Source organism: Lissotriton helveticus, chromosome 6, assembly GCF_964261635.1.
Source record: "Lissotriton helveticus chromosome 6, aLisHel1.1, whole genome shotgun sequence".
In the NCBI taxonomy this organism is placed as follows: domain Eukaryota; kingdom Metazoa; phylum Chordata; class Amphibia; order Caudata; family Salamandridae; genus Lissotriton; species Lissotriton helveticus.
In genome coordinates, this window is record NC_136067.1 from 776,969,570 (window position 1) to 776,992,873 (window position 23,304).

General features: G+C 48.3%; 1 protein-coding gene and 1 long non-coding RNA gene across 4 annotated transcripts in view; one reads left to right on the forward strand and one right to left on the reverse strand.

Moving 5' to 3' along the window:
- The window catches only part of LOC144761531 (uncharacterized), a 76,507-nt gene extending 63,566 nt beyond the window's left edge, over positions 1-12,941 (reverse strand). For 2 of the 3 annotated variants that reach the window (XR_013595765.1, XR_013595766.1), the window contains exon 1: positions 12,812-12,941. This is a non-coding gene — a long non-coding RNA (uncharacterized LOC144761531). Of the gene's footprint in view, positions 1-12,807 lie in introns of all 3 variants that reach the window. The other variant, XR_013595767.1, reaches the window with a different exon arrangement.
- Positions 12,942-13,069: 128 nt separating this feature from the next.
- Positions 13,070-23,304, forward strand: part of SRSF12 (serine and arginine rich splicing factor 12) — a 96,530-nt gene continuing 86,295 nt past the window's right edge. The window contains exon 1 of the mRNA XM_078648283.1: positions 13,070-13,340. Within this exon, the coding sequence (XP_078504409.1) occupies positions 13,276-13,340 (65 nt within the window). The 5' untranslated portion in view covers positions 13,070-13,275. The remainder of the gene's footprint in view (positions 13,341-23,304) is intronic.

Sequence of the window (23,304 nt, forward strand, 5' to 3'; positions counted from 1 at the left end):
TGGGGCGCATGTTCAGAAGAGGCTTATTGAGGAAGGTGCTACAGGCACAAGATTGGAGAGAAGTTGTGGAATTAAAACATAAACACCGTGGTGTAAGGGCACAGGATCTTCTGTACATCCAAGGGGGGGAGGGGTGGTGCTTCCCACAAAACATCTACAATAGCAAGCTCTTGAATGGTGCCACGCTCATATGTTATCAGGACACCCAGGTTACAAGAAAACAATTGAACTCCTCAGAAGAGGCTTTTGGTGGACCACTATGGTTCAGGATACCCACCAGTACATTGAACAATGTCATGTTAGTGCTCAAAGCAAAAGTTCTCATCAGGCCCCAGCAGGATTATTGACGCCCATGCCAACAGCATCATGCCATGGCATTCCATCTCCATCGATTTTATGTAGAGTTACCAAAAACTATTCAGGTGTTCACTGTTGTTCTCGCAGTTATGGATATGTTGACCAAAATGTCACACTCCATTTCTTTGAAAACATTGCCTACCTCTAAAGAGTTGGCAACTATATTTCTACAACACATTGTAAGATTACATGGTCTTCCATCTATTTTTGTATCTGACTGAGGTACCCAGTTTGTATCTAAATTCTGGAAGGGGTTGGGGTCCTTGTTACAGATTGATGTGTCTTTCATCTGACCATCATTCTCAGACGGTCAGACAGAAAGAGTGAACCAATGTTTAGAACAATATATAAGGTTTCAATTGATTCTTTACACTGCTGATTGGGATACATTTTTATGGGTGGCTGAGTTTGCTTTTAAAAATGGGAAGCATTCAACTATTGCTTATTCTCCTTTTTACTGTAATTACGGATTTCTTCCTTGTTGCTTACTGTTGCCTCCGCCTGTTTCCACACCCACACCTAACAGTTCTTGTCTGAATTGGAAATCTCCATGTTTTGCAGGGTCATTCACACTGTTTTTTTTAGAGCATTCATCCTGGGTGAGCTGGTGTCCCCTTCCAGACACAATATATTGAGCGCAGGAGACATTGGCATGCCAAGGTACATTCTTAGACCATTACCTTCTTAGATCATGTCAGTTTAGAAAGGATTGAGTGTGTGCGATCCCTGCAAGTGTACAAAAACTTGGGAACGCATTGCAGGTATCAGATCTGGGTAGTCAAGAGGTTGGCTTGAACAAGCTTGGGCTACAGGCTCATAAGTATATGGGACCCATTCCTTCTGCGTTGGGGTAGCATCAACATGAGCTATGGTAGACCCGCAAGAAGATACAGTTCTTTAAAATCACGTGGTGGGAATCAAAGAGGTACAAGTTCTACATCAGACGGATTACATAGTAGCGAGGCAAGCTAAGCCTATATGCACGGTTACACAGCACCTTCTTCCTTTACTCTCAATAGATTGTTGTATTGTGATTCGTCAGGTAACACCATGGGGAACACCCACAGGAAGGGGGAGTGAGATTATTACCCCAAGGGCCTAAGTATGTTGGTCTGGTCTGCCACTTGCATCCGACCATAAATAAAAAGCCTGTGTGGAAACTGGTGTGGTTAGTAAGAAGACAAACAAAGTACATGCATGGTGCCGTCTCTATTTATTTGCAGGCGAAGCAATCCTGCAAAATTAGACTGGTGACAAGGAGCTTGCTGCTGCCTCTGGGCATGCAAGATGTCCGTCGCCACCTGCTGTGGCCTGAATCTCATGGCTGCTGCTAGGCCCTCAGCCATGCCGCCCACCTGCTCGCAGTACCTTGTGAGGGCCGCAGGCCCAGGGTGAATGCTTTCCCTGCCAGTTCGCCATGGAGAGAACGCGCTGCTGACCCCGGCTGCTGTCTTCGGCCCCAAGACCGCCTGTGTTGCCTTGAAGTGGGTACCTTCTGGTATGGCATGGACTGCGTCAATGGGCCCTCACCCGCTGTGGTGAGCACTTCAAGGGACGCCCCTCCCACCCATGCTCTTGCCTGCCTGAGGCCCATTGTAGCAACTGCATGTGGAGCTGTTCCTTTCCGAGTGGAGATCAAGAATGTATGACGTTACAATGCATACATTTACAACGCATGCCTTTACAACGCAGTTTTTACATCGCAACATCCTTTACAATGCACTCCATTACATCGCATGACACTACATCGCATTTTTAGAAACTACTTTTACAACGCATTCAATTACATCGCATTATACCTTTACAACGCATACCATTACATTGCATTTAAGTTAAGTATTGGATAGTATAGGGGGGGAAATTACTATTCTAACTCCAGGGGGTGCAACAGAAGGGTAAGTTTTGGATAGTGTAGGGGTACTATGCGTTGTAATGGCATGCGTTGCAATGGTATGCATTGTAATGCCTGCGTTGTAGTGACATGCGATGTAGTGTCATGCGGTGTAATGCCTGCGTTGTAGTGACAAGCGCTGTAAAGGATGTTGCGATGTAATGACTGCGTTGTAAGTGTAGTGCAATGTAATGGTTGCGTTGTAAAGGATGTTTCCCGGAGACCAAGGACCCTCTGCCACTACCCTCTATACTGCCAGCTGCATGGGCCCTCTTCCCTGCTCTGCCCTGGCCATCAGCCTCCGCCTGTGACACCTGGCTCCGGCAGTGCCTGTCCACCTGACCTCTGCTGTGCTACTACTGAGCCTAACCTCTAGCCATTGCTGTCTGGAGGTATCATCCCCACATGCAGGTGCCTACAGACTGTGCCAGGGTACCTCGCCTGCTGTGGCTGGCCATCCCTGTGCCACGGAGGGTGATTCCTTCCTCTACCATGTGTCTAGCCTGCTACAAGAGGTCTTCCATCCCAGCCTTGGAGCCCTTCACCATTAAGGGCCTCTCCCGTCGTAAGCCGCCTTATGAAAGGTGTGGGTGAAACCACCTGGAGAACTATTTTGAGGCGATAGAGATGGCTACAGACAGAAAACAGGCCATGCTTCTTCAAGTGGGTGGCACTGAAATCCACAGAATGGCAAAAACAGTTGTGGAAACTGGGCCCCCACGTTACTACACCACCCTGAAAAAGGCTACCAGAGCACACTTTCAGCAGTATGCAAACCCTGACTATGAACAATTTCTGCTTCGCCAAGAGCGGCAGAAGCCAGATGAGTCACTCGACAAATTCTTGAACTGCCTGAGAGAACTTGCAAGCATGTGCATACTCCCAGACAAGGCCGGTGAACTGAGCGATCGTCATCCTCAGGCAAATTTTGTTTGCCTTTTGAGATTGACCCCTGGACTGTCACTGAGATCAAAGGCACTACAGTGAATGCCGAAAGAGGGTCTGAGAGCATTACCTGCAATATATCTCTTTGCAAGAAATCCCCTCTCCGACTCCTGGTCAGGAGTCAGCGACATGTGACCCCCAAAACAAGGGGTCTGGGGGCAGCATAACTGATGAAGGAGTTTGATCGATCCCCTAAGAGCCCTGCCAGTATGCCAAGTCCACCCTCACCTCGGCTGAACACCCCTCCACCGTGTCCTGTTATCGTGCCAAGTGGGGCAAGCCAGAACGTGGCCAGCCCCTCTGGCACAGAAAGGTCAACTTCTGCAAGCTCCGCCAGGAATGCTCGTGGACGGTCCCATCTGAGGCTCAATCCAGAGCCAACCCAATGTTAAGCAGAGTTTCTAAATGATTGAACTGCCATGGACTCAGAATCTGTGCTCAGCTAACTGTCTTAGCAGCCCAACTGGGCATCCTGTGTCTAATGTAATTTGTTAACTTGTTCCCAATGTCTAGTTACCGTTTCCAAACTTTAGTAAAGGATGTAGTATCGTGATGTGCCAGACAACACCATGGGGGACGCCCACGGGATGGGGGAGTGAGATTGTTACCCCAAGGGAGAAAGTGTGTTGCTTTGGTTTTGACACTTGCGTCTGACAGTAAATAATAAGCCTGTGTGTAAACGGGCAGGGTTAGTGAGAAGACCACCAAAGTACATGCATGGTGTTGTCTCTAGTTGCAGCAGCTGTGATCTTGCAACATCATAGCTGCCAAGGTTTCAGATTGCTATGTGTGACATTTTCATAACTTCAGTGAAATTATGAGTGACGTTTCAACAACTAAGAGTGACACTTTCGCGTGAGCAAAATCAAGCAATGAAGACGAGGAAAACATATTATATTAAATTTGTGCAACAAGAAAATCTTAAAACTGCTGCAAAGTACCAGAAATGCATTATGCTGCAGGCTGAGGCGCAGCGAAGTCTCTAGCATAACATGCAGCTAGGGAGCTGTAGTGTTTATAATTTTATAAACGAGTATCTCTCAACACTTAATACAGTTGTTTCCTAGTTCTTCAAGGATTGGCCAGTTCAATTTGAGGCTGCCCAGGAGAATTAGTTAATGTACGGAATAAGCGTCCTGCATTCTCCAATAATTTGTATATTTTTGATGCACTTCAAATCAGTTTAGTTAGCACTCATGTACCACACACATACGTCCAGCGATCAGACGCCTCACAAACATGGGCACCACCTTCAAGAGACACCCACCAGCCTGCTGTGAGCGCTGAATTTAATTGCCTATCATCGCCAAAGTAAAAGATAGTCGGAGTAGTTTGCTGGCCCAAGGTGAAGTGAAAAGTAATGGCAGCAGACTGCAGCACGCATCCCGGATATTTTAGGCAAGGCAGCTTCAGGCCCTGTGAGGGACACACTTGGTTACAGCCTGCACGGCCGGCAGCCTTGAGCCAATGGGCAATTATGTGGAAGATGAATATCATGTTTAGTGGCATTACTAAAGCAGTGTCAAGTGAGCGTTTAGTCCAGCTTAGAGAAATCCCATTAAATCAGCCATCCTGAGAAAGGTGTTGTGCCGTGCATGTTTTGTGTGTGCATGTGTGTGTGTCACAGACTGGTCGCTATGTCATAATGTGCAAGTTTGTTTGTGGCTGCAAGTGTGTGTGACTCATGGGTGCGTGGAACTTGGAATAGGTCAGAAGGCAAGCCGGGAGCACAGATCAATTGAAACTTTATGACCAGCAAGTACTCTTATTTTACGCCCCTCTCTAACACCAGGGCTAGGCACACGCTTACTTGAAATGAAATTGGTGCTCGAGAGCTGCTGCATTCATGTGACACTGTCTGCCTGGCCCCCCTCTCTCTGTGGTGACCGGCCGCCTGCATCAGGCTCTCTCAGCCAGCTCAGCTTCTCAGTGAAGGATCCCGGCAATCACCCTCAGTCCCTGTGCGTTCTGAGAGATTGCACCGCTGTCCGGGCGGTGTTGGGCCCGGCTGGGCCCGTCGCTTGACAGCCAGGGGTATTTATTATTGTGCTGGAAGCGGAACTCATCAACAGCATTGCGGCCCTTTACAGAATTCTTCAGCTGCTGCCCGCTCACGCCACGGGAGGCAGCCTTGATCCTGATGAGTTGCAAAAGCAAAGGTGAAAGATTGGTGCGTTGCGGTGTGCTGATTCTCAAACCAATCACAACAGTGTTGCAAGCAGTCAGTCAGTTCAGAGCCCAGCCCCCAAGAAGTCTGCCAAGCAGCGCAGGCTGCCTGTTGTCCGTGCCACTAACACTAGTGTTATTCTAATAGTGACACCACTCGGGCCACAGTGCTTGAAAGTCATAGGCGCTTATATGCGTGACTTCGCATTTCAGTGCGGTGATGCGGACCACCTCACTGAAATGTGTTAGTCTAACGCCTGATTTGTGATACTTGGCAGGACGGCAACAATAAGGAATTGGAAGGCAACATTAATGTGGGTCATTGGGCACTGACGAGAATAGATCGCCTGGAGTGGAGGAGCTAGGCCTATTGCAGACAATGGTTCAATAATTTGAGAGACCAGCCGTGAAATGGGCGCAGCTCATCACGTTGGTGTCTCATCTGGAGAAACGCAGCAGTGCTTGTAGAGTCGCGCTCTAGTTGCCGCGCGCTGCGTGATGACGCAGCGCACCGCGGCGGCCATTTTGAGTGCGGAGAGAGCAAAGGTATCGGAGAGCACCGGACGCCCGGCGCTCTCCTGCTGTATATTAATAAAGAAGTTTAGCAAACTCCACTGCAGCCTCCCATGAATCTTTTGGTCACAATAGCCTCATTACAGTGGCGACGAAGGTGGGACGAAAAAAAAACAAAACAAAGGAAATACACATGAATTGGAGCCCAGGAGAAAAAATGTAGAGGGACCCACTGAACCTAGGGAGCTACCACGTGGAGCAACAAGGAGAAGAATGGCAGGATCAGCAGGAGAGCGTGGCAGGGAGACAGAACCAAGACGTACAGGCAACTGAGGAGCACAGAAGAGTACCAGGTACAAGGGGCAGAGAGTGACAAAAGCGGGGAGCCAGGGACTGATCCCATAGAGACCCCCACCAGTATAAGGACAGGAGGAGACAGCGAGGAAGTCACCATACCGGGGGGCCACTGCATGAGCTAGCGCCCAGACACAATTGAGGCCCTGGCGGAGTCAGTGAGACAGGAAGAAGGGGGCGCAGCGGAGCCCCAACCGAACCAGACGCACGGAGAGAGTGCAAGTGTGCCCGGCAGCCCGAGAGGACAGGAGACAGAACCAGAAAGACGAGCTGAAATAAGCACGCAGGCGTCCTCACTCACGACACCGATTCCGTTCTTGCCCAAACCAGGAGAGCCTCTAATAAAGTGGGAGGACTCAAGAGAGTACTTCATGAATTACATAGAAGCTCTGTAAGACGAAAACGGGGAGGCCTTTCCCAGTACGAGGAAGAGGAGAATACTGCTGCACAACTTAGGCCCAGAAGGGATCAGGGTCTTCCAGAATCTTGTGCCCACCCCCAGACAAGCTGCAGATGACGATGTATTCAGGCATGCAATAGAAGACCTGAATAACCACTATCGGCCGGCAGTGTCCACGTCCATAGATAGATACAATTTCCAGCTGAGAAAACGGGAGATGGGCGAATCAATAGACGACTATGAAGCCACGCTGAGGAAACTGGAAATCACGTGCAAATTTGGAGTCTTGCAAGATGAGTTAATAAAGGACCAGATAGTCATGCACACCACAAATAAGATGGTCCAGGAAAAACTATGGGTGAATGGAGACGCCACGCTTAAGGAAGTGATAGCCATGGTGAAAAAGGCAGAACGGTGAAAAAGGTGCGTGGATGCAGCAAAAAGAGAACCCACCCGAGGCCCATGTTTTTTTTTTTTTTTTTTAAAGTTCAACAGGCTTTATTGAATATTACACATGTACCACAGCTGCGTGCCTACAACCCTGGGGCCGGCAGCGTATATCATGAGATGCATCTTTCCATGAGTGGAGAAGTGTGGCTCAATGGTTAGAGCAGGCAGACCTCGATGCAGAGCTCTGGCCAGGGACCAAGGTTCGATTCCCGCCTCGGCGGGTCTCGGGCTCAATAATTCCCCTGACTGGATATTCTCACCTCAGTGCCTATTCTGATCATGGGTCCCGCGCTGCAACTCTGGGCAATAGCTTGCTTAGTCTCTACAACGGCCCCCACAACGCGAGGGATGCCTGGTCTGCACCATGAGGGTGCCCAGGAGTGGACACTTCACAGGGAAAGCCAGGAAGGGTTCCCTTGCAGTATTCATACAAGCGCCGGGAAACGCGTTGCGGGTAGCTGTGCGCTATACAAGTACAAAAACAGTTACATTTACATGAGACACAGCCCATCAGCCGACAACCCGGGGGTCCGGCGGCGAAATAGGAAGGAGCATCCCAAGTGTCCGCCGTACATGATAGATAAAGATGGCATATAGCATTTCCAGTTTAACTTTGTTTTTCTGTTTCCCCATTTAACCAAGAAGATAAAAACAAAAGGAGCATCACAGGCATGCAGACAATCTAACAACAGAACATTCAGCATGTAGACTCTCAGATCAAAAACCTCTTCCTAGGTGCTGTTCAACGCAGCAAGTGCGGCAGAGCGAACGAAAGGGAAAGTGATCAGCGCGAGCGGGTTATCCTCCCATCCACTCAACCCTTTCGCACCGAAGAACTTCCTACACGTGTGATTCAGCTTCCAGACGTGCATCAGGGTCAGCCGCGGGAGCCACCTCCACTGAGCCATCTCGCTCATCATCAGTAGTCACAGCAGTCTCAGCAGGCACATCAACATGAACCGCCCCCCCCAGTACTGCCGCCCAGAAGTTCTTAGGCCTATTCTTAGGAGGCATCAGGTCACTATACAGATCAGTCTGGGTGCAGCAATAAACCAGGTCTCTTTTCCACACTTGCACCGTAGGCGTGGGGCCTCTCATCCAGTTCCTGGCAATACAACGCTTAGCCATCAGAAGCGCCATATCCAAGATACGGCGCTGGGAGGAGATCAAGGGTTTGGAGTAGCCCAGAAGAGCCAGCAAAGGTTCCGGGGTTAATGTTAAGTTAACCGTTTTGTTAATCTCGGCAAAAACCGATTGCCAAAAGGAAAAGATCATGGGGCATAACCATGCAACATGGAGGAAATCTGCCAGAGGGATCCTGCACCTTTCACACTCCGGGGATTCGCGAAGCCCATATCTATGAAGCCTCTCCGGCGTATAGTATGTCCTGTTCAGGAATTTAAAATGTGTGAGCCTATGGCGGCCATTAAGAGAGATTTTGCGGACGCTGGCGCAGCAATAGCCCCAGAGGTCCTCGGTCATTTCGATGCCCAGGTCGTGCTGCCAGGCCAAACGCAGCTTGGTGTAATTCGCATACAGCTCTGTCTGGGCTATCCGATACAGATTGGAGATCAAGCGTAGGGGAGATTTGGCCATGATCACATAATCAAAGGCAGTGACTGTCACTGGCTCCGTCATATCTGGCCCCAGAAGTTCACGTAGAGCACTCCGCACCCTATGATACTGGAAGCGTGCCATCAAGGGGGGGTTCTCCACCGTGCTATGTACCTCGGTCCACGTCCGCTCCGTGCCCTCCGAGAACAAGTCGCCCATAGTATGAATACCAAGCCGTTTCAAGGCCCTAATCACTCCTGTTTCCTGACAGGGACTCAACCAGTAGCAACACTCAAGATTCGCGTTCGGGGAATATAGAAGCGAACATGCCTGGGCGTCCGCCATGAAGTGCCAGGCGTGGTTGACCGACAGGAAGGATTTGACCAGACCAGTGCGGCGATCCCTTGCCTGTGTTAGAAGGGCCGGCAGAGAGGTCGGGTCCGCAACAATTCGTTCTATACGGACGTAAGGGGCGTCCTGCGGGCCGTGGATCCACGAGTAAGCATGAGCAGCCTGCGCTGCACGATAGTATAGTTCTAGGTCCGGGGCGTTGAGCCCGCCCGCCGCATATGGTCGCAGCAGAATATGCCACGCGACCCAGATTTGTTTACCCGCCCAAGCAAGTCTCACCAGCAGCGTTTGGAGCCTACGGAAGAATTGAACAGACAGAACCATAGGGATAGTATTGAATAGAAAAAGAAAACGCGGGAGTACCACCATCTTCATTAAGGCGATGCGTCCCAGGAGAGACAGTGGAAGAGAAATCCATTTCTCCACATCATCCTCCAGCTTCGAAACCGCGCAGCCATAATTTTCCCGGAGAACGATCTCCGAATCAGTATGGAGCCAGATGCCTAGGTATCTTATCGCCTCGGTAGTCCACTGTAGTGGGAACTCCGGTTCAAACCGCACCGTCGCCGCTGTAAGCGGGAACATAATCGACTTTGCCCAATTCACCCGGATGCCAGAAAGAGCGCCAAACCGGACTACCTCCCGCAATACCGGGGAGAGATGAGTCCCGGGATCTCGCAAGTAAAGAAGCGTATCGTCCGCGTAAGTAGAAACAATGAGCTTGTACGTAGGGAAGCGAATACCCCGATGTCCATGGTACTCGCGAAGAGCGCAGGCAAGTGGTTCAGCCACCAGAGCGTAAAGTATCGGGGAGAGCGGACACCCCTGCCTCGTGCCCCTACCAACCTCAATAGGGTCAGAGGTCAGATGACCAATACGAATCCGGGCTCTCGGCCTCCGAGGCCCATGGTTAATAGAGTTGATGATGCGGAACCAACAGAAAGGAACAAAGCCACGGCCGCTGAGGGGAAAGTGCCAAACAGATGGACAGGAAAGCCAACACAGCAGAGAAGGCAGAGCAGAGAAAGTACGAAATCGTGCTACCGGTGCAGAAGCCAATCCCAAGCGGCCCACGACAAACGCTGTCCAGCGTTCCGAGTGAAATGCATGTTCTGCGGCACAGTAGGACATTATGAGAAAGTATGCCGCCGCAAGATGAGAAGGCCCGCAGTGAAGTATGTGGCGCAGGTTCCGGAGGAGGAAGAGGATAGAGAACAGGAAGAAGAAGACAACGTACTGTGTGTGAAAGGTCAGGTACTGGGTATTGATTGCAGACGCTCCCAGGAACCACAATGTGACATGGTGATAGGAGGAGTACCGATTAAAAAGGTAGCGGACTCGGGCTCCCCGTACACCATCGTCCAAAGGACAGTATGGAGTGAGAATTTCAGACCCAGTTTAGGACCACGACTGGAACCTCCGGACATAAGACCAGTCACGTACACAGGAGAACCCATTCCGATGGTTGGATACAGAGTCTTAAACTTTGAATTCAAAGGCCGGAGCGCTGAGTGCAAGTTGTATGTGGCGGAGAAGGGCCCGACGGTCCTTGGGTGGATGGATCAAGGTGACCTGGATATACAGTTGAATCCAGGAGGACGGGCAAGAGCTTTCCATAGGAGACAAAGGGATATTCTTGTACAGAGGAGACAAAGTAGTCCCCCCGACGAAGTTGATACCTCACCTACTAGCAGTACTACACGAGGGGCACCTGGGAATTGTGAAGACGAAGATGAGAACGAAACAAATGTACAAATGTACTGGTGGCTTGGAATGGACATCCAAGTGGAGAGACATGACAGGGAGTGTGACCAGTGCCAAAGAGCGGACAAGACTCTAACACCCCTAAGACCAGCTTTAGGAAAGTTTGCCAGCCCAATGAACCCCTGGGAGGAAGTGTCAATAGACATTTTTGGGCCTATTTTAGACACTCATGGCACGCCAAAATACATGTGTGTCCTCATTGATAGGTATTCGAAGTGGCCAGAGGTGCACATACAGGAAGAGATGGACACAGAAACAGTTCTCCAGTTCCTTACGGCCACATTCCTCAGGGAAGGCATTCCCAGATTCATCTTGAGCGACAATGGGCCACAATTCACCTCGGAAAAGTGGTACAAATACATGGAGAGGAATGGGATCAAGGCCAAACACATCTCCATATACCACCCAGCTGGGAATGGTCTAGTGGAGCGGTTTAATAGGGTCATAATGGGATCCGTACAAGCGGCCATCACAATGGGCAAGGACTGGGAAAAGGACGTCCAGAGAATGTTGTGGGCCTACCGCATTACACCCACAAGCACTGGGTATAGCCCCTTGCAGTTCCTGAGAGGGCGGGACCCCTTCACCAAGGATAACCTAGCATGGAAGAAAAAGACAGTCACTAGTAAATGGTCCCCGGCGGTGGTGCAGCATAACTTGGAGAAAGCCCAGAGGATATGTGAGAGTGGAGAAGCGTGGCTCAGTGGTTAGAGGCGGCAGACCCGGAAGCTGAGATCGACCGTGGACCAGGGTTCGATTCCCCGCGTCGGCGGGTCTCGGGCTCAAAAATTCCACGGACTCGACAATTCTCGCTCCGGTGCCTACTCGAATCACGGGGTCACACTCTGCAACTCTGGGCAATAGCTTGCTTAATCTCCACTACGGCCCCTCGCGGCGGGATGCCTGGCTTTCACCTTGTGGACACCCTGCCGGGGTTTCTCACAGGGGAATACCAGGACGGGTTCCCTAAGCAAGCGCCAGGATGCCCTTTGGGTGACAGGTTTGCGCTATATAAGTACACCTACATTTACATATACACCGAACATTACAACCGGAGAAGGAGTGTGAAGGAAGCGGCCCTTGAGAGAGAGGAATGAGTCAGAGTCAAACTGGCCATGCTACGGAAGAAAGGGGACAGTAAATACAGCCAACCCCTGCAAGTAAAGGAGGTATACGACAGAGCAGCTTTGCTCAGCGACGGAAATGTCTTGTCCCAAGACCGCATGTCCAAATGTAATAAGATTCTACAATGGACCAATGAAGAAACCGGGAGGACCTCACAAGACCAAGCCCCACCTGAATGTGAGGAGTCACCACACGGAAGAGAAGTGAATCCTGGGGCAGGAGCAAGTAGCTTGGAGTTTGAAAACGGAGACAACCCTATGACAGGAGAACAACCGGAAGAGGTGGGTGAGACTCCGAGGAGAGAAAGACCTTGTGCAAGTGGGGACAAGGTGGCGAACCCGGCAGAGAACAGCCCCAAGAATACATCCACCACTCCGGTAAGGCGTACACGAGCAGGCAGAGCTGTGGTGAAGCCTGCCCGATTCCGAGACTTTGAACTAGGAGAGGGGAGATAATATCCTTAGTTAAGAGACATTATGTTTTCCATATAAATGCAAAAGGAGGGAGATATGTAGAGTCGCGCTCTAGTTGCCACGCGCTGCGTGATGACGCAGCGCGCCGCGGCGGCCATTTTGAGTGCGGAGAGAGCGAAGGTATCGGAGAGCACCGGACGCCCGGCGCTCTCCTGCTGTATATTAATGAAGAAGTTTAGCAAACTCCACTGCAGCCTCCCGTGAATCTTTTGGTCACAATAGCCTCATTACAGTGCTCCAGACGATTAGGCTAGGGAAACTACTGAGTGCAACAGAGTATCAAATGGGTTTGTTTGGAGAACTAACATTTCACATGTGTAAGCTTCATCCCTTCATTCATGTAAGCTGAATCTGCAACTTGTATATATGTAACTCTAACCAATAGTATCTGTAGTAAACTTTGGTACTTACTACCATTCTTATTTGAATTTAGTTTTTCTATTTGTATTTTTTATGTAACTCACGTACTCCGAAGTCCTTATCTAATGTAACTGGTCCTTTTGTTAAGCGCTCTGACACCTTCCGGTAAACTTCGCGTGATATAAAATCGCATTAAATAATATAATAAATAAATTTAAAAAAATTTAAAAAAAAGTCGTCTGGGGGGGGGGGGTGTAACGGTTGTAGGTCACGTGAAGTAAAGTGAGTCTCTCCAACACACTCCTTGCAGTCTCTATTAGCACAAGTCTATCGTCTGTTTTTAGCTCCCGTTAGCCCGACGATTGGGCGGTAGCTGCGGCTACGTCAGCGCGTCACGCAGCGTCAATGTCCGAACTGCCGCGTTCACGCTCTGCGCTCATCTGCTGCTGTTTGGAGGCGAGGTTCCCGGCGGTTTGAATCCGGTCGGCGCTACTGAAGCTCGAGCCCCGCGGCTGCAAGCTTTAGGTTGCGTATAGGATCTCTGCAGCCACCGCCCATCGGGAGCCGAAGATATGTCCCGCTATACCCGCCCCCCCAACACCTCGCTCTTCGTGCGCAACGTAGAGGACGGGACCAGGTGAGGAAGAGTTAAGGGTTGGGGGTGGGGCGGGAGGGATGGTAGGCCTGGCTGAGGTAGACTGTCGGTCCTAGGCGCGCTGCAAAATGGCGAGTCTCTGCGACTCCGCCCCTCTGTGGGAAGGCGGAGCATATGTTGTTATAGCGTCTTTGGCGGCACAATGGTTTGTCAAAGATGCTCAATGTACTAATAAATCGTTTGTTGCTAATGCGATTTTTGAACATACGGTTATCTGCCGATCGTGTCATGATACGGGTTTCGCCAAATGGGTCCATGAGATGCATTTTACTAGTGGATTTTGAATCGGCCGTATGGCTATTTGTTGATTCACTGGAAATACTTTGTATAGCGGCCTTCGAGGCACTACCCACATTTTATGTAATGGCTGGTGTTTCCCTGGTTACTTATTGGTGCTCTTCATTATTCCTTGTCATATGCTGTATATTTGAAATGTACTCCCCGCAGGGAGGGAGGGGAGAGTTGTAACTCTAGCCACCCTTTGGGACCTATAGGTATTAACTTATCCAGTGAGCTTGCTGACCAGCCGCAGTTCTTGCAGGTAGAGCGGCGAGGCCGGAATTTCAACATACGACCGCGAGGAAAAAATTATAATTTCCCTCGTGGTCGTATGTCGGAGAGCCATTAGACATCCATCTCCCTGTCTCCCCTTACCCTCCTCCTTAGGTATATTAATTTATGCACAGGGTTTTGGGAAGTGTGATTAGGGAAGGATTCTCTGAAAGGTTTTGCGATTATGAAGAGCAGGAGTTAATAATTTTCAAGGATGGGAACGCGTATGCAACACTCCAAGAATTGGCGGAGGTGTAGTAGAGGAGTTGCTCTTTTCTTTAATAAAATGAAAAGCAATGTTTTTCAGCGGAGAGCACAAAAAGTCTAGAGTTCTGGAAAGGCATTTTTACATCTACGCTTGTGTGGTAGGTATTGAAGAACATGCTGAATCCCTTTGCGTACACAATTAATAATTCATTAATCTTTTCCAGGAGCCCTTTTTTGAATTCCTAAATTTGTGTTCCTGCAATGTGGTACACTTGCAAATATAGATCTGCAGATGCTTTGAGAAATCGAGTCTTGTTTTAATAACTGTTATTATGTTTTAAAATCGTCAAAGTTATTAGTACTACATAAATGAACCGAAGGCGTTTAACTTTGATTGTCAATGTATTTTAAAATGGCGTCCACTCATCCTGCTCTTAGAGCCTGTTGGGCACAAGCCTAGTAGATCCGTCTGCAGGGGGTGCCTCTTGCCCACACACTGTTTACAGTTTTCCTGAGCCTGCTTGCCAAACCCTTCCTCTGTATCCAGTGATCTGTCCGTGCAGTACACGCCCTTGGTGCCACAGGGACGCTGACTTTATCCTGCAGACTAGTCTTGCTCTGTGGACTCTGTTGTTGGCCTTTAGCAGCATTTTGCTGCCATCCCCTCATACCGCAGGGTATGTTATTGAGTACCAAAGTGTAAATCTTTTTCTTGTGGCATGTAAGTGTTTACAAAGCTTATGCCACTGTTTTGTAAGTGTTTACCTGTGTTCTTGTAAAATGGCAGCATTACATTTATTACATAGGCTTTTTGATACTTCCATCGTTTAGTGTGAGCATGACCACGTGGATGGCTGTGTTGAGATGCCTTTGGGTAAGATCACAGCATTATACCCGCCTTTAAGTGTTTATGAATATTCTCTGGTATTTTGTTTTGATGCTTCATAAGTGATATTTCTTGGTGCTAAAATGCTGGTATCACCATAATTAAAAACACACTTTACACTCCTTAGTTGCTCAGGGTTCTCCGAGTAGCTAAATGGCTACTGGTAGCTCTCCAGCTACCTATCAGTAGCTCGCCGGCGTTCATCCCAACCAACTAAATTGGAACTTTTTTGCTTTGTTAAAGCGTGATGAATCAAGAGCGAAAACTCCGTATTAAGATTACTTTTGTGCCAGGGGCACTGCAGCTGTGGCTGGCATGTATTACTAACCTATAGACACTCCAAACTGACAAAGCCTTTTCATTTACATTGCTGCTGGCAACCCTCCTGATGCATTGAGGAGATCACTGCTGGTAATCTTGGACATGGTCACAAGTATAATCTTGTGTGATGTGGTCACTATTACAAAACGAATACTAGTAATTCGCAATGATATTTAACATAAGGTGCTCTTATTACACTAAAGGTTGGAGACCCTAACCGTTTTGAAGGAAGCACAGATAGATGCTGCCTTACGCACTTCATATTGATGGAGCGTAAAGCTGCTTGAATTATTTGCAAACTTCAGTGTTACATTTAGCATTCCTTGGAGGTCAGATGAGTTACTGGATACTGAAGGTTGACCGCTATCTAGATTCTATATTTCAGACTGTTGTTTTGAGTTTCCTGCAATTTGCCAGCGTACGTGTGTGTGTGTATATTTAATATATGTATATTTAATATATATGTATGTATGTGTATATATATGTGTGTGTGTGTGTATATATATATATATATATATATATATATATATATATATATATATATATATATATATATAATTATTAATATTATGTTGGTCCAGAAAGCATGCTTTTTATAATTTTGGTGTAAATCAGTTCAGTAGTTTTTTGAGATGTCTAGCTTAAAAGAATATAGATATCTGGGTAAGTGAATCTGTAATATTCCAGTCCACATACGGTAGATGAAGATGTTTATTTGAAGATCTATAAATCCAGTGGAACAGCCCCACCAGGAGCATCCAACATGATGCTTAGCCCAATCACAACTGAAGGCGTTAGCCTACAGATTCCCAACATTCTCATGCGCATCACAACTGCAGCATTCCACAGACTGGGCTAGTGGTGGAGAAAGCATGTATACAATATGAACAAGGTGCAAGGACACTACAGAGTCCTGCAGCGGACTCACAAATCCTACTAAAATTTGATTGGCAGCCAGCACTTCAAACAGGAAGTGTTGACAGCCATCTTGGGACTCGGCTTGAAGCAAATCAATTTGACATAAACAAGCAGTTGAAACGGCAGCAAAAAAAGCATTGCACCGGCTCCTGCACATCTTTTTTTCTAACGCCAATTTCTGGGGGCATGATAAAAAATAAAGGATGGGGGTGCATGGGGCCCTCCCGCTAGAGGTAACTTAAACCCCAGGGCCACCACCTCCCTGTGTTTAAAAAAAAAAATAATTTCTGCGGGGGTGGGCGGGGTACTCGTACATCACGCCCCAGCGACCACCACCTCCCCGGGCTTGTTTCTGGAATTAATGGAGGAGGCCTCTTGGACACCCTTAAAGAATGTGGGGGGGCCGCACAGACTCATGCACTTGCTTGCTGAAAGCAGAGCAAGTGTCTATTTCACTGTCCGTTCTGAAGCGAGCAGGGACACATAATGAATACTATCCTGCCTGGGGGCTACATCGATAGGAGGAACACAAACTTGTCTTTAAATTGCGCAAACAATTGCAACTCTCATATTAACATGACTAGTGAATCTGGATTTCATTAAAGGCACGGAGGCTGACATTATGCATTATTCCTTTAATGCAGTCCAAGCAGCCGCTTACATAACAATATTAAAAGGTTCCACAATAGAACAGTAGCAACACATGAAAGGCATGAGCCATCAACACTCTTCCTCCTTTAAATGTTCATGAAACTTGAAACATCAAAACTATCTTCTGATAAGCAGGATGAAGGAGAAGCAGAAGGAAGAATGAAGGTAAAACCAAAGGCCAGATGACACACAGTTAAGGAGTGTTACGTGAAAAGAGAAAAGTAAATATCTCTTGAATTAAAAAAAATAATGTAAAGCTTCCCAAGCTAAAAGAACAGAAGATGAAACACGCACTCTTAATAAAAAGTACAGTAATAAACTAACCAACAGCATTAAATCATTGTAAGACCACCAAGGGGTGGGATGGGAGGAATAATGTTAGCCTCTGTGTCTTTAATGAAATCCAGATTCTCTAGTCATGGTAATATGAGAATTGCAATTTCATTACAAGAACGGAGGCTACATTATGCATGTTGGTAGCTTTGTAAAATAACATCAGGCATATGTTCAATATGCTTGCAAAAATTATGTGCAACGGTGTTAGCATTTGACCAGTCAGCAGCTTTGAGAATGTCGTCCAACTTACCTCCAGACCAGAGAGATTTACTGGCCATAGCACCTCTAAGGGAGTAAGCTTGGAATTTCTTTAAAGTTCGTACCTGCTAAACTCATAACCCATCTAGCAATAGAGGTTGAGGTTATGCCTTTGTGGGGTTTAATAAAGGATATAAATAATTGGTTAACATCCAGAGGGTGAAGAGCAAGCATTCTGCGATCATACTCTCTCATGCAGTCCACAACGCAAAGTTTTGGACATAAATCAAAACGTGGGTAAAATATTGAATCAGACATAGTCTTTGTTCTTCTATAAATCTCAAATTTAACTCCAAACATGTTATAAAATCTATTAGTTATCTCCAGGGCTTTGACATCAGAGACCCTTCTGCATGAGATTAGGCATAGTAGAGTAGCCAGCATAATGTAAAGGTTTTTTCTATTGAGAGTATTAACAGACCAGTTATTGAAAAGGCCAAGGATTAGTTTGACATCCCAAAGACTTTCATATTTAGGTTTAGGAGGTCTTCTTAAACGAATGATTTTCATGCCTCTACAAACAATGACATTTTTACCTACAGTTTTTTTTACCATTGACAAGGACATGACCAGCAGAAATAGCCGATCTATAGCAATTGATAGTTCTATAGCTGAGGCCTTTATCCAATTGTTCACCAAGGAAGTTAACTATTTCAACAATGGGTGCTTCCAAGGAATCCAGGTTCCTTTCCAGGCACCAACGTACCCAGATTCTCCATATGTTGTTATAGCTGTAGTGAGTGTCTGGTGCCCAAGACTCTGAGGAGAGTTGCAGCCGTCACCGAAAATCCTGAGATTTTATTAGATCTCCTGATACTCTCCAGGCAAGAAGGGTTAAAATCACATTCTGGGGGGAGGAGCCTAGCTCGCGACCGGGATGGCCGCGCTTTAGCTCGGCTCCGTTCGCCCGCCTGTGTTTTTCACATTTATCCTGCATTTATCCTGCCCCGGGAAGCCCTCCTTGCTGTGTGGTGCTATTACGACGCACTGCAGGCACTTACCACTTGTTCCGGTTGTCCAGACTGCCGTGGATCCGGTGCAGTGCCCCCCGATCATTCCGGGGACTCGAGATCGGACTGGCCTGGTTCTTCTTCCCGGCTCCTGGGCCGGATGGAGCCTGCGGGCTTGCCCTTCGGGGCGCGCTGGTGGTGATCAGAGGATCGCTGTTCGTGTGAGCCGGAGGTTCCTGGCTGGAGGACTCCTGTGTGGCGGCGGCCTTGGATGGTGGCGCTGCCTTTCATTGTAGGGGTTCCTCGTGTGTCCGGCTTGCTCCCCCTTTGTTCCCCGGTCCGGCCATTTTGTTTTTGCCGCCGGACTCGGAGAACGGGACCGGCGACATTGGGGGGCCGGCGAATCCCCTTCTTCTGGTGGCCCCCCTTCCTGGCCGGGGTGTTCTGCTGCCTGTCGGCGGGACTTCATGTGCTTGACTGCCGCCCCGGCGGAGGTTGTTGGCCGCGCGGCCTGTTCGGGCTATCAAGATGGCGGCCGACCCCATTTGGTTGGGCCGTGCCTGGACGAGCGCTGGGGGCCCGCCGCAAGGCCCGGCTGTTGGATACTGTAAAGGTTTTCCTGCACTTAAGGGGATCTTAAACTTCCTACTCTCCTGGCGGCTCTCGGTGGCCACGCCTCTCATGGCTTTGGAGATGGTTCCTCACTGCGGGCCTCCCGGGCCCCCACGGCTGGAGGAAGTATTGATGTCGCGGGGTGTGGCTGGAATTCTCCTGGCGGACTCGGCCCCGGCTGCAGCCCCGGAGGTGCGCAACCTGATGGCACCTTCTCCTTCTGTGCTGCCTCCTCTGCCCCTGGCCCGGGAGCTGGATTTTGTTTTGCCGGACCTTCATGATTCTCCTGGTCCCTCTCAATCACCACTGCCCGGTGATGTCTCCTGTGCCGGCCCGGATGGGTCGGTTTCTTTGGATATATCCTCGGAACTGTGCCTGCATCGTTTGCTACATTCTGAGACTTTCCTTGATCTTCCGTGCTTTTCTTCTTGTGATTTTTTTGGACTGCCGTTGGACTTTCCTGCTGTCTGCCTTCTGTTCTTTGTGGCGGGGTCCTCATCGGATCGGACCTTTTCTGCTCTGGATAAAAACGGACAGGGCTGATAAACACTGACTTTTTTGTGCGGTAGTTCATGCATGGTTTGGATGATCTTTGTGTCCTGATATGGTTCTGTGTAACTGGTTCGTTCTCCTGGACTTTGGCCTGATACTCTATGGCTTCCCGAGGACTTGGACCTTTAACCCAGACGGGTGGATGGGTGCGTTTACTCCTGTCTCCGGCCCTCCCCCGTGTGTGTGTATGTATGTCTTTAATCCCTTCCTTCTTTCCCTTCCTTCCCCCTTTTTGGTCTTTTAATTCCGACTTTTCTTGCTCCACTATATTTCGGGTTCTAATTAGGGTGACAGGCACGCTGCGGGGGGGGGTAGGCCGTAGCCTGGTGCAGGGTGGGCTTAGGGGAGGGTGGGGGGGATCTGTCTGTGTCGGGGGTCTTTTTTCCCCCCCCTTATTTTCCCCTTTTTGTTCTATGGCTCTTGTGTATTCACTTTTTCGGGACTCTGTCACCTCGTATCTCCCCCGGGGGTTTTCTGTTTTTCTTCCGGTGTGTGGCTGATTGTGGTTCGCTGCTTATTTTGGTATCGTGTTTCTGTTACATTGCACGCCGGTTTCTTGTCCTGTTTTTCCCCTGGGGGTGCATGATCTGGCGGGAGTCCCTTTTGTCGTTCCTTTCTCCCTCTTCCCCCTTTATGGAGGTCCCTTTCTTCCGTTGGGGTGCATATTGTATGTTTTTGTGATGGGGCTTTTTGACCACGTCTTCTCTGTTCGGGTGGGGGCGGTGGTGAGTGGGCGCGGTTGACTGATGCCACTGTCGCTACTTGATGGTCTGATTCTGTTTTTGTCCTTTGCTTGCTTTGATTATATGGCTTCATTTTTTACGCTGTGATTATAAAATGGCGGCTTGCCGCGGTCACTCCCTTGTGGTCTCATATACGGCCCGTTATTCCTTTGTTCCCCTCCCCGTATTAGAAAATTAACCTTTATTATCCTGTTCTTGCTGAACGCTCGATGGCTTTTATTGCTTCACCGGTGCTCCTGATGTCATATCCTGTGCAGATCTTCTTCTCGTGTGCTGCGTTTTTTTGACCATTCTGTTGTGGCCAGCCCGTGGGGTTGTAGGCCCGTATTTGTGAGCTTTCATTGTTCAATAAAGGTTTTAAAAAAAAAAATAAAAAATAAAATCACATTCTGAAATAGGGGCTGAACTCAGTCTACGTCTGCAAGAAGATTCTTTAGTGTAGGAATTAAGAAGGGGGGTGGGGGGTTGCAAGCTAGTTCTAGAGTAGTTTGGGAACCATGCTTGGGATGGCCAAAAGGGAGTTATTAGGACAAGGAAGCACTGATCCTGTCTCACCATCTGAAGAACTCTCTGAATCATGGCGAAGGGAGGGAATGCGTTCACCTTAGCTCCATTCTAAGATTGTAGTAAGGCGTTGACTGCTAGAGTACCCGGGTCGGGCATCCAGCTGAAGTTGTTCTCCAGTTGAAAGGTTAGTCTGCTTGCAAATAAGTCTATCTCTAGAGGGCCCCAGGTCTTGTTTAAGATACTGAACACGTAAATATTCAGTTTCCAATCGCTGTTATCTAACCGGAATCTTGAGTTCCAGTCTGCAGAGATGTTCGCTTTCCCCGGAAGGTATACCGCTTTGAGAGCGATCTTCTGTTCCAGACAGAACATCCAAAAGTTTATTTTCTAGATTCGAGGGGTCCGCAGGTTTGGTGCCTCCCAGATGATTTATATAGGCTACCACAGACATGTTGTCCATCTTTAGAATGACGGACCTCCCCTGGAGAGAGTGTGTAAAGCTTATGAGGGCGTAAAGCCCAGCTGTTAGTTCGAAGTAATTTATGTGGTGAGAGGATTCCTCTTGTGACCAGATACCACCAGTCTTCTGATTGAGAAGACAAGCTCCCCAGCCATGAAGGCTCGCATCCTATTCTAAAACACACTCTGGTTTTGAACCAAAGATTACTTTTTTGTTCCATGCGTCTAGGTTCTCAGGCCACCAGGCTAATTTCTATTCTGCTTTTTTTTTTTTTATTTTATTTTATTGAAAATCAAACATTATGCACTTCACAAGGCAGATATTCATTTCCGGGAAACATGAGTAGACGGGGATTAATTCCATAGCATATGCATACAATATTTCAAACATCAATTCCGGGTTGAGGGGGGCAGCGAGGAAACTGCGCGATATGTTTAGTGAAGGTGGAAGGACCTGGAATGCCATCTAGGGAGACAGGGGATGTTAAGAGTAAAGTCTTGAGGGGGAGTACATACGTTCCCACGATAAGCATTCCATTGAGACCAAATTCTATTCGGTCTGCCCCGTGACAAGTACACCGTCTTTTCTCTGAACATGCACCAGTCCATGTTTTCCTTCCAAGCCGATATTGTGGGCAGTCTGTGGGAACCCCATAACTGCGCAATGTCCCTTTTCGCGATCGTGTTACCGAGGGTTGCCCAACATTTCTGAGCCGTGTTATAATCATTCGGTTCCCATACATTAAGGAGACAGCGTCTGGCCTCAGGCAGAAGTGTAACCCCCGTGACCCTTTCCATGGTGGTATGTACTCGGGACCAAAACGCAGCCACCTCCGGGCATTCCCACAGTATATGGAGGAAGGTACCAATCATACCGCACCCACGTTTACACAGACCATCCACAGAGTACCCCATTCGTACCAGACGCGGACCAGTAACATACACGCAATGAAGGATCTTGAGCTGGACAAACCGAAAGCGGGCAGGGATGGCCACCTCCTTGGGAGAGGACACGGCCATTTGCCAGTCCTCATCATCCAACTCCAACCCATCCGCAGTCCATAAGGCCCTGAGGCGCACAAGCAAGTCGACTCTGTTGTTGATGAGCTTTTTATAGATCAGTGAAATTGTGCTATCAGGTACGTAGCCGTCAAGGATACGGTCCTCGACAGGCGAGGATTCAGGGACCTCCGTCCCCTTGGGAAGACAGACAACAAGGCGTGCCGTACCTGAACATACCGAAAGAATTCCTTGTCGTCAAGCTCATATTCAATCGTAAGCGCCTCAAAAGTCTTAACATTCCCTTTAGACCAAAGATCGTCAACCTTGCTTATACCTATCATGTCCCATTTATCGTTTCATTCGTTTCAAAAAATCTTTATTTCGGCATTTCTGCCATAAAAGATACAATAAAATAATACAGAAGAACCGTCATACTACCCATCCCACCAAACCCATAAAACATATAATTCATTACATATCCAAGAAGACAGTAAAATCAAGCTGATAATAAAATGCCAATATGTACAAACAGTTTATCCAAAAATAAGCAAGAACATGTTAACAATATGATAAAAGTGGCTCCTAGATACAGTGTAGTAATTATCATGATAAATGGCACCGGGACGGCAAGGAATTATGGTGTCCTGGCAATAAGGGATAATCTCTTATGCCAAGCTGCCTCTAGAAACTTCGCCATTGCAAACACAGTTACCTTGGTCAAATCAGTTTTGAGGATTCGAAAAGCATCAGAGCATCTGCGGAACCCTAGATTCTTACATAGGGGGGCTTCCAGCCTGCAATTGCAGCCCGGGCAACTCTCCGGGTTCGATGGTTTCCATTTGCTCGTGAATGCTCTTAACGGCAGAGTACTATATCGCCATTGAAGGAACAACTTCCGGGCTAGATTTGGGAAAATATCATCCAAGACTGGCTCAAGCTTATAAGAATCCGTGACCACAAGAAATTTATCTACCAGTGAGTCTGGGCGTGTA